The following is a 12,218-nucleotide window of genomic DNA, read 5'->3' on the forward strand; positions in this document are numbered from 1 at the left end:
CAGATTGTATACAAGGTTTAAATCGACCCAATGTTTATCACATTGCCTAACCCATATGGAAATCGCATCTGATGAAAAACATGCCATCATATCAGTAGATACAAACACCAAATGTCATATAAATAAAGGAGCATATATTGTCTTTAACAATTTAACTCTACTACAAGCAAAGACTTTCTTGCCTTATTTTGAGATTTAAAATAAATGTAATTAACATCTATCAATTTTAATTTATATAGAACCTGAATTTCTGTTTTTCAGAGAAAAGCAAATCTAAGTTTGTCTAATGACATAGAAGCAAATCAGGCAACAACAACAACAACAATAATAATAATAATAATAAATGTTATTTATAGGCACCTTTAAAGATCCTCAAGGTAAATTTACATTAGTACAACAAAATAAAAACATGAGGAAAATGAGAACTAATAAAAAAGTACGAAAGTATAAAAGCTAAACAATAAACTAAAGTCAATCTGTATGCAGATTTTACTGTAGGTAGATTATTCTGAACAATTCCTACAAAAATTTGACGGTGTAAATGATTCAAATTTGAAATATCTGATGCAGAGCCAGTCTTGCCCTTGACCTAGTAAACTGTGGCTTAAATTTTCTTCTCCTTGAGTTACTTAAGGGATTTGTAGTATGATGTAATACCTTAATCTTAAACTTAAATTCATTATGAGCGGGCTGCATATTATCAAAAGACCACAGTCTCCTTTTCTTATGACTTTGTTTTTATCCAGAGAAAGTGTGAAAAAAACCCACAAAGGAAGAAAATCACTCAGAATATACAGCAAGGAGAATGAAGAGTGAATGAGAACCCCCCTTACACACACACACACACACACACACACACACACACACACACACACACAGCCACACTTTTATACACTGTAATAAGAAATAAAAGTCTAACAGTATTGTATTTGGATTAGCAGCGTGGTGGACTCACCCTACCCTGTGCAGTAAACACTGTCTATGTACAGTAAATATCTGGTCTAATATATGGCGTTTCATTACAAACACCCACGAGCTGTTTTTGATATTATGTAGTAACATAAATACACATATGTTTGTGCTGATGAGCCCACGTTACAACTTGTATAAGATTCTCTGTGTGTTATATATCCAAAAACCACTTGAGGTAATATTGTATGCAGTTTTTCATATTGTAATTTTGACATTGTATTAGCCCTTTCTCCTCGTCTTATATGTGTATGAAATAAATCTATGGATGACATCACCCTCAGTTTATTTTACAGTGCACCCTGTAGCCTTCAGACGTGGAGTTGAAAAAACTTAATTGGCACTTAGTAAGTTGTGTAACAACAGCTTACATCACTAATACTGCTTGAAACAGGATACACTATTTGACGTTGCTTATTTCAGGGTTGCATTAAGTGACTGCTTATTGTATCAAGTGACTTATTATTTAAACATTTGAATTGAAGTTTATGACTTGTGTTACAAAACAATGCACATCTTATTTCAGTTGGATAAAGCGACCAAATATAAGTATAATAACACTAAAAGGCCTCACAAAATTGTTCTATTACTGCTAAGAAAATGTTATCATGTTCTTTTCCTTGATGATCTTTGTTTTTTCTTATGGTCAATACTATAAGGGAATTTTTCTAGAAATTATGACGCACTTGCTGTTTTTGCAAAAATATGTAGGCAGATTTGTGTGTGGATGACTAAACCACTGAAATCCATTTTCTTGGTGACTTTAGTTTTGTGTATGTGCATATATGCATATTTTTCTGTTATTTTTTTTAATCACTTTGAATCCCTGTAATGTTTATCGAGTGGCTGTAAACTCAAAAATATATGTCTATGTGAGTGAATGCTTTTTGTAATCTTTAACCTACTGTTTACTCTTTGAACCTTAGTAATTGAATTCTTTTTCATCATGGTTTTTTGGGGAAGGTATGCATCTATGTGCTTTTTATTTTTCAAAGTGTGCTTTTAAAGTAATTTGAACCTACGTATCAACACAATGCTTGTTTTAACTTTAATGGAATGTAAAACCAAAATCATTTTAATTGATGCATTTCCACGTCGGAGTAAATTCGATAATAAGTCTGCTTACATTAGCGAGATAAAAGTGATAGAATAGTGGATGAATCTTTATTCTCTCATAGGTACTTAAGGCATGCTTAAACTTGACCTTCATAATGATTCAAATAAGTGAATGTGAATTCTAAGAATGTGAAGGACAGCTTTTCTGTTTTATGTGGCCTACCTGTACACAGTGGTTGGTGGGTAGTTGGCGATGTCGTAAATAAGACGTATGTGTCCCTGATAAAGCTCAATTGCCAGAGGATCATGGTCCTCCTTGTACAACAAAATACCGTTGTCTTTGTCTGTAGCCACCTGGAGAGAGAAAAACGTTGGACACAAAAACAGCCGTCAAAAATTACAGAATTTGATACACAGTTTGTCATATTTTTCATATTTCATTTAATTCAGTAATCATCTGGTAAAAGGTCATAGTGGCACATATAGAAGGAAATAGACCTGAATTGTTCATTTTTATTTAGATAAAAACAGGGCTTGTGTGCATATGACGCTATAATATCTGTGTGTATAACAACATATATAATAGCATCATGTGATGTTTCATTACATCATTTAAGCAAATCAACTTCAAGTTAGCTAGTAAGCTAACTTGCTAATTTAGCTAACTAGCTAAGATCATCTTAGCTATTTTAAACTTGTTTTACTCAAGTGATGTAAGTGAGGTTTTTTCTAGTAAAACAAAATTATGTCCCCTGTTCAACTATAAAACAGATTGCTCACTGCTCCCAAACGTACACAAACTTGAAAAATATTGACCTCCAGACCTCAGAAATGATCTACTCTGTGAAAAGCTAATACTTTGCTTCAGTTAAGATTGCTGATGCATATCTGACTCAATATTAAAGCAGGTTAAATGGGTGTCTGATTTACGATGGTTATTTTATACCATCAACTGTAAACCATTTAAAAAGAAAACAAATTCCACCACACTTGTCTCAGAAACACACTTGACATGTCACACTTGCTCGCGTGCTCCTTTAAGCGCTAACTAACTAGCAAGTGGAAATGGGGCCATGGGGCCAAGCACTTAACACTCTGGCGTCAATGGAGCATAGCCAAGTCAACACCTGCTAACAAGCTGCTGGAAAAAAGAGAAAGCCATGCAGGCCAAAAAGAGAAAAAGGGGGTAAGAGGTGTAAAGTACAAAGAGTGAGAGAGCAAGTGAAGTGGAAGAGGGAGGAAAGAAGAAGATGCATATATGTGGATGAACAGAGAATTTGGATGCAGCCTTAAAGAAAAGAAAAAAGTGAAAAAAGGAGAAGGAAAAAAGCATATAGTAATTTATGAAGTGCAGTGGCTCTTTCATTCTTCTATTTCTCTCTCTTACCACTGACTCGAGGCCTCTTGGTAGAGTTTTAATAGCCTTGGCCCTGACATTGAAAAGTCCTGGCAAGAACGCAAAAGCACACGCACACACATGCACAAGCGCAAGCCCCCATGGTTCCAAACAGGTGGTAAATATCAATTAAACCACCTTCCTCTTCCTGTTTCTCTTTCTCTGCCTACTTTATTTCTCATTTCAATAAAAAAGAAAATTATGTGTCCATTAGGACATGACTCTCAGGTGTCCAAAATGTGTGGTCTGTGTGAGTGTGTATGTGTGCGTGGGCACGGTGCTCAGTGTGCCATGGAAACAGAGGGTGGAGCAGATGTTGGCTTTGCTTCATCTGCACTAACTCTATAAGCTTGATTAGAATGTCTCACAGCTCTATTTCAAGCGGCACGGAAATCTTTTAAGAGGAGTGCTACAGAATATAGCCTTTGCACCTTTGGGTTTATTTCAAAATAAAAGCTGACTGTTGGATTTGTAAACCTTGAAAAACAAAAATGAATGCACAGAGGTCAAAGGTTAACCCTACCTGTAACGAAATATGTGCAGTTGGGCGGAGTTTTGCAGCTGGCAGCTCCACATACCCATCACGACCCAGGAAGTGAACAGTGGCCATTTTGTCGCATTTGCTGCCATAGAAACCGGGCATGCAGCGGCAGATGGGCTCCCCAGCAACCACCAGGCACTGGGCGCCGTTTTGGCAATCGGATTGGTCGCAGGGGCTGGTCTGCAGCAAGATCATTGGTGGCGGGTTCTCACAGAAGAGCCCGCTGAGGCAGAAGTAGATTAAACAGAAGATAACTTATTTATAGAGCGTTAATTGGATGATTTGTTTATCTCTATTATGTGACAAAAGTTGTTTACTACTTGTTTTGTAATGTGTCTCTTTGAATTACACGAGGAGATTGCAGTGGCTAAAACAGAAAGCTAATAATCTTGAAATATTGAATCGGGGACCTTTCCTTCCAAACAGATTCAGTATATTTTCTTGTTTTCACCTGGATCATTCTGAATCTGTGAAACTTCCTATTTTTCCCGTACAGTCATTTTCTAATGGCTCTGTCTTCCGTTCCTTTCCTTTTCTTCTGCATATCCATGACTTTCTCTCTGTTTTTCCCCCCTCAGCCACTGATGATGAATTTGTTTCTCTCTCGCCAACAGTCCCTGCTATAATTAACCACATGGTGCTGCATCTGCAGCACACACACACGCGCAAACACACAGATGCACGCAGTAGGTCGAAACAGTCAAGTCTCTGATTATGAAGTGCCATCTGTATCCCCTCCCAGTCTGGCCCTCCAGTCTTTCACTGTGTTTGTGTCTGATTTGTTTCCATGACTCTCACCTGAAACCCTCTTTACAGACGCAGGTATAGCCATTGACAGCGTCCACACACTCCGCTCCGTGCTGACACTTGTTCTCCAGACAGTCATTATAGTCCTGCTCACAGTGCTGGCCCACGTAGCCTGGTAAACACTCACACCTTGAGTGACATGGAAATAAGGATAAAATTACACAGTGTGTGGGCAACAGACTTTTCCTCTCGCCTACAGGTGTTTTACTGCATGAAGAGGTGACATGTTTGGTTCGTTTCTACAGCTCAGTCAGTAACAGAGCTCTACTTTTATACCATATTTTCCCATTTCTCATGGATAAGTGTGGGAAATGTTTGTGTAAAAATATTTTTATATCAGTTCCACATTCGTAAAACATTATCCACACAGTAATGAGGAACAAACAGAATCGGCATTAAGTGAACACTTTTTAATGATCTTAACTCACTAATTAATTTAGATACTTATGAAATTATTATAGATCAATGTGAAAGGATTCTGCAAGAAACATTAATTTAGGCTATTAAAAAACAAACCTTTTCAACATGGAAGCCTTTAATCTGATAGCATAATAATTCATTATTTATAATTTATAAAAAGATTGATTTTAGGTTTATACTGTATAAAAGGTTTAAACACACAAACGTTCAGTGTAATATAACATTTCCCCCTAAAAATGCTTTCACTTGTATCACAAAAAGCCAGCTTTAACATGGTGAGCTCGCTGTCACTTTCACACAGTGTTTTTCAAGGATCCCCCAAATGTAACTGTTGCCCACCTGTAACCGCGGCCAACGCGAAGGCACTTGGAGTCATGCTGACAGGGGTCAAAACCAGGGAGACAAGGGTCAGTAACCTCGTCACACAGGTCACCTGATGAAAAAGAAAACATTTGCTGTCAGCAATTTAGAAACTGTGAGGCTTAATCGTATTTTAGGCTTGTGTTTTATGCCTGCTGCATCATCACTGAATGATCTGAATAAATATTTTCAGAATTTATGTGGGGGAAAAACTGTGAAGGTAAACAGAAAAATAACACTTCAGAAGAAAGATGGGAGTAGGGGGGCACACTAAACTTTTCACACATACTCTCTGTAATCTTCAAATAGCAGTAGGGGGGGAAAAGCATCCTGGTCAAGGCTTTAGATGTGCTGTGGATGTCCTCACGCACAAAGGGAATAGCGCTATCAGCATTTTCTCAGACCTGACGGAGAAGGGGGTTAATGCTCTCTGTAAAAGTGGAGGCGGTCTAAAGATGTACACACACATACACATGCTGAAAGGGTGAGAAGGGTTAACAGTGTGTTTAAAAGCAGTAGTTGAAGTTAGTGGTAGGAAGGAAGCGGGTATTGAGAAAGGTCAAGCACATTTCCATCATTCTCTGCCTGCTTTCATCTAATCCTGCTGCCTTCCCGCCCTGTCTGTCTCCAATACCCTCGCCTCAAATCACTTTTAGGCACAGGTTTTTTGAGCTACAGTACACCGCAATTTCTGAAAGGATGTTTGACTTGTAAAAAAAAGAAAAGAAAAAAAAGCATGCTGTGAAAGTAAATTTTAATTATTCAGTCTTTGAGCTCCCTAAGCAGACAATTTCACACTTCAGGCACTTTGTTAAAGATGCCAAAATAAATTTATCAATGTGGAATTACCTGAAATACCTTAGAATAATTATCATATGCAAAGAAAAAGATGTTAGGCATGATTTACCTGATTTAAAATCATTTTACACAATAATATGATCATATGAGAATTGTGGGAGATTTTAACAGATATAAAGACACAAACTGTTGACACTACATCCATGCAGCTTGGTTTATCTTCCACCAAGGAGGGTAATGAAGTGAAGGTATGTGATCTTTGTGCTTTAGTGCTGCTTATTTCAGGAACAAGGCATCAGAGGTGGAAAACTGGGGACATGCAGAGTTCCAGAGCAACATATCTGGACATTGTTGCGAATTTTCTAAAACACTGATTATCTTGTTGCCTTTTTCACACCAAATTATTTAATACTTTCTGAATTGCAGTTTTTTTTTAATTTCACAAGGGATTAATTATATTTTCTTGTGACCTCCTGACCTTTCCTCCATCATCTGGGGCGATCGTGGCTCAAGAGTTGGGAGTTCGCCTCGTAATCGGAAGGTTGCCGGTTCGAGCCCCGGCTTGGACAGTCTCGGTCGTTGTGTCCTTGGGCAAGACACTTCACCCGTTGCCTACTGGTGGTGGTCAGAGGGCCCGGTGGCGCCAGTGTCCGGCAGCCTCGCCTCTGTCAGTGCGCCCCAGGGTGGCTGTGGCTACAATGTAGCTTGCCATCACCAGTGTGTGAATGTGTGTGTGAATGGGTGGATGACTGGATATGTAAAGCGCTTTGGGGTCCTTAGGGACTAGTAAAGCGCTATATAAATACAGGCCATTTACCATAAAATGGATTTTTTACCATAATCAAAATGCTACTGTGACATTTAAATTGTTGAGCACGTTAAAGAAACCTTAAATCAGCTGTTTCAAAGGTCTTATGACATTAAATCTGGATTTTTCTCTCTGTGTTGCAAATATGACGTGACAGTCCTGGTTGCTGAGTTTGGAGAAAGGAGAGTGACTAGTAAAGTACTGTCCTCTTAATGTGACACCTGATGATTGCGCTGCGGTTCACTGAGCTAAGTGGGGAGTTCGGTGCCAGAGGAACCAGCTGTGCGCATGAACGTGTGTGTTTGTGTGCAACAGCTGTATGTGGTAAGGTGGCTGGCAGTGTGCAAGGACTCTGAGAGCCAACAACGATAATGACATGGTGTGTGTGCTGCTGAGTGTGTATTGACTGAGGTTCAGTGTTAAAGGGGACCTCGTGTTTGTGTGTGTGCGTACGTGTGTGTGTCTTAGAGGACACTGTTACACACAGAAAAACTTAAATTCAGAGTCAGCAGTTTAGCTTCAGCGTGCCGGACTCTGCCAGGGCAGCTCTCGCTCCTCTCAGCCTTTGCCCTTTATCGGCAATTTCTTTACCCTTTCCGTTGCTCTGCTTATTTTTCCCCTTCCCTCTAGTACACAGTCAATCTTTGCCATTTCACTCTCATTCTCCTTCTGTCTCCCTCTCATGTGATTGCTCTTTAAACCTCCTGCAGGAACAGTTTCAGGTCACTGCAGAGAGCCTGTCAATTACTAACTTACCATCCAGTAAACTGGAAAATATGATTTTGTAAGTGTGGGACTTGGTGACCCTCCCAGCCTCTCAGGGGCAAAGACTGAGGGTGCATTATTGAAAGTTTTTGTGTGTTTGTGTGGGTGTCTACCTGTGTAGTTTGGAGGACAGACGCAGGTGTAGTTGTTGATCCCATCGATGCAGGTGGAGTTGTTCTCACAGTCGTTGTCTTCGCAGTCATCTGGGTTTATCTCACAATGTTGGCCCTCAAAACCTGGCGGACACGCACAGCTACACATGCAAAAACACACAAAATGTGTATTATTACCTAGCAAGTGGGCAAGATCTGAGGACTCATCATCAGCTCCTCGTAAATGCTCCTGTGAGAGAAGTTTAAAGAAGAACTATTGAATCATCCTTTTCATTTAGAGACTCCACTTCATGTCTCATTAAATTCCAACAAGTTGCAGCTATTCCTGCAGCACACATACTTCCTGTTAATCTATTTTCTGCGATAAAGATTAGGGAGAATCAATCCTCCCTTTCAAACACAGCCTTTTGATTTATGTCATCTCTCTTTTCTGATGGGAGATGTTTTATTAATAAATATCAGTCAAAATTCCTCAGGCTTCTACTGAGGTGAAAGGAAAAAACTTTAAAACAAAACACCCACCTCCAGCTAAAAGGAAGAAAAAAACAAAAGAGAACAAAAAATGCTGAGATACGCTTAGTTTGATGCCACTACGGTTGGACGCCGCCCACCTGGACCACTCAAAGGGAATTATCAAAGCTTCCTCCTCTCCTCCACTTCTTTCCCTCACCCACCTCTTTTCTCGTCAGCCCTTGATCTCTTCCCCCTTTTCACCCTTTGTATCTCAGTCAGGATAACTCCTTCAAACAGATCACACTACCTTTAGGTGAAGATCACTCACCCACACACAAACACTCTAAGTCTAATAAATCCAACCGCAGCTGCCTTTGACAACTCGCCCTCTCTCTCACGACTCTCTGTTCTTCTGTTCATCTAGACATGATTGATTTAAATTACTTTTATTGGGAAAAACTGAATTTTACATTAAGTTCACCCAATAAATGAAGCAAGAGGATAGCTGCTTGTCAGTGACAATTATCAACCCACACAAACCCATTCACTCGTTTTTGTGGCACAATGCTTTGTCCTTCCCACTTTTTTGTACATACAAAATGTGTTTAGTTCTTTCTCACCGCTTTCATTTCGCAACAAGTGAAATGAAAGCTTTGGTACCTACAGTAAGGAGTTTTTTCTCATGTATCTCACAATACTGACTGGTTACCACCTCCCTATCTGTTTTCCAGTTTAGAAAACCTGCACTTAAGCCTTCACTCAAAATGACATAAAATAAATTTATATTCTAAGATATAATGAGCCTATTATTGCAAGTTGTTCAGGCTAAAATATTCAGAAAAATGTGGGATACTTATGCAGCAGAGACAAAGGGACCACTCCCAATCCAGATGACTTAATGAAGCAGAAGAAGAGAAAATAAAGGAAAAATAAAAGGAGTGATGAAGTAAAAAGAAAGGAAGAAGATATTAACTGTTCCCCATGAGAAAAAAAAAGAAATAAAAATGCAGAAACCACTGACTGGGTCAAGGATCACCGTTTCACCAATCAAATCCAAGTCCTGACATTTAAATGATATAGTTTGACAAATGGAGCTGTGCTAAGAACCAAAGTTAATTGGACTTCCTGAATATGCGTAACTGATTATATAACATGTTAAAATGTCAAAGGGGCATGGTCTCCTTCCCTTACTGTCTTTCTCCCTTTATTTCTGTCTCTCTCAGAGGTCACAGGGATCTACCTGTGTTTCTTTACCATTAAGGAATCATCTGAAAAGGGTAAAGAGACCCCTAATAGCATTACCACACAAGCCTTTAAAGGCCAGAAGCATATCAGAGCTTTTCAAAGGGCAAAGGCCTTGTTACTGGGGTTGAGAAGGAGACAAATCTGGTAGAAAGATATATGACAATTGTTGCAATTACAGCCGCTGTTTGTCACAAGACTTGGACAAAGGGTGACGTTTTGGAGCGGCACTGATTACCCGGGCAGGCACGGTCGAGGATTCTCACACACACACAGATTGCATTTGTTCTACCATGGGCGGTTATTAAGCAGGAAAATTGAATTTATATTCTAAAATATAACAAATCCAACTAGCAAGTCTCAAAGACTTCTTAAGTGAAATATAGTGTATTTGATGCGGTTTGATTCAATTTAATGGTGAAAGGGCCGTTTTGCTTAAAATGAACCACATTAAAAAGTCATACCGCAAAGGGTCTGTTTTTAATTAGTCCCATTTCTAAACAATTGTTGGCCGTTTGATTACTTTTGGTCTGCGGCTTGTGCCATAATTTTCAGCACAAAGTAACTCTGGCCTTAGTTTTTTAGTCCAAATAGGATTAAGATTATAGGGGACATGGAAGGCTTAAGGAAGCAGTTCTCAATGTTTTAGGTCGTAGCAATTTAGTATGCTTAAACAATTCTGCAATGTAACTTTCAATATTTCAAGTTGCGTGCAAAAGTCCAGGAGTAAAACATCTGCTTTGAGTGTTATCCACCCATTAAATGAACATTAACCACTGCAGTTAGATATGTCTAGCAGGTGCCCTCTTGTAGCCATCTGTGGGTCAGAAGGTGTATTATCATTTATCTAATTATTGCTAGAGGTAGAGAGATTATATAGGCCATCTTTGGGTCAAGTAAAACGTCCACTGGACTCTCTACTCTGGTAGGTTAGCAAGCACAGCTTTCTAACATGCAATACCTTTCAACCAAAAAAGTAACCATATTTCTTTCCTAACACTAACCAAGCAGTTATTTGGTATGTAAACTAAACCAATCAGCAAGCAGTTGTTTGGCTTAGTAAAAGTCTAGTCTCCTGGGTAAAAACTTAATTTACTTCATATGTTGAAAAACTCATCATCTATGTTTTCCTAGCATAACAACAACCACTAAATGAGGTGATAACAGCCTGTTGAACATACTAGTTGGCAGAGATGCGATCGCATATTCAAAAAAAAAACCCAAGAAGATCAGGTGAGGATAATACCCTATATTATCAGAATCAAAGTCAGAATAGTAATTAATCCCAGAGGAAATCATGTGGTCACATACACACAATGATGGCAACAGACACCCTTCTTTATGATCTGTTTCTCACTGCTGGAAGTACTCTGTTTGGTTTAGGCTTATGCTGCTTGAACTGAGGGTGCAGAAGGCAGCACAGCTAATACACATTTGCTTGCTGTGAATTCTCTGGACAATTACCTGTGCTATTCTCCTATGCATGTAATCAGAAATTACACAGACTTTCTACGAGAGAGTTAGTAGGTTAAAAACCCTTTGACATTACACATTTGCGTTCTCACCTAACCTGCACCTCAGCTGCACCGCATGTGCAAAAACAGGTTGCAATTCTGAATGTGTTGGGAAAAGATGGGTGGGGAAGTGAATGGGTGATGCACAATGTTATTTTCCCTAAAGCACTGCCACTGAAAGGCTCTTGACCACTGGAGTTGCACTGCAGCTAGGATTCACACACTATGATTGTGTTGGGCAGCTCCTGAGTCTAAATATACACTCAACAAAAATATAAACGCAACACCTTTGTTACTGCTCCCATTCCCCATGGGATGGACGTAGAGACCTAAAATTCATTCCAGATACACAATATAACCATCCCTCCCAAACAGTGGTCACAAATCAGTCCAAATGTGTGGTAGTGGGCACATCTGCCATATTGAGATAATCCATCCCACCTCACAGGTGTGCCACATCAGGATGCTGATCTGACATCATGAGTAGTGCACAGGTGTACCTCAGACTGCCCACAACAAAAGGCCACCCTGGAATGTGCAGTTTTGTCTCACAGCAAAATGCCACAGATGCCACAAGCAATGAGGGAGCGTGCAATTGGCATGCTGACAGCAGGAATGTCAACCAGATCTGTCGCCCGTGCATTGAATGTTCATTTCTCAACCATAAGCCGTCTCCACAGGCGTTTCAGAGAATATGGCAGCACATCCAACCGGCCTCACAACCGCAGACCTCGTGTAACCACACCAGCCCAGGACCTCCACATCCAGCAGGTTCACCTCCAAGATCGTCTGAGACCAGCCACCCAGACAGCTGCTGGAACAATTGGTTTGCACAACCAAACAATTTCTGCACAAACTGTCAGAAACCGTCTCAGGGACGCTCAACTGCATGCCCGTCGTCCTCATCGGAGTCTTGACCTGACTCCAGCTCGTCGCCGTAACAGACTTGTGTGGGCAAATGCTCACATTCGATGGC

The 12,218-nt window shown here is 39.8% G+C and overlaps 1 protein-coding gene across 2 annotated transcripts in view; it reads right to left on the minus strand.

Moving 5' to 3' along the window:
- The window catches only part of slit3 (slit homolog 3 (Drosophila)), a 247,638-nt gene that overhangs the window by 11,835 nt on the left and 223,585 nt on the right, over positions 1–12,218 (minus strand). For both annotated transcript variants that reach the window (XM_085283729.1, XM_085283739.1), the window contains 5 exons: positions 8,034–8,173; positions 5,529–5,622; positions 4,761–4,898; positions 3,945–4,185; positions 2,249–2,379 (listed from right to left, as the gene is read on the minus strand). In XM_085283729.1, the coding sequence (XP_085139855.1) occupies positions 2,249–2,379; positions 3,945–4,185; positions 4,761–4,898; positions 5,529–5,622; positions 8,034–8,173 (744 nt within the window). The remainder of the gene's footprint in view (positions 1–2,248; positions 2,380–3,944; positions 4,186–4,760; positions 4,899–5,528; positions 5,623–8,033; positions 8,174–12,218) is intronic.

This window comes from Mchenga conophoros, linkage group LG2 (genome assembly GCF_057382185.1).
Source record: "Mchenga conophoros isolate Kocher_MC1m ecotype Shallow Benthic linkage group LG2, M_conophoros_male_GT1.1, whole genome shotgun sequence".
NCBI classification, from domain to species: Eukaryota; Metazoa; Chordata; class Actinopteri; order Cichliformes; family Cichlidae; genus Mchenga; species Mchenga conophoros.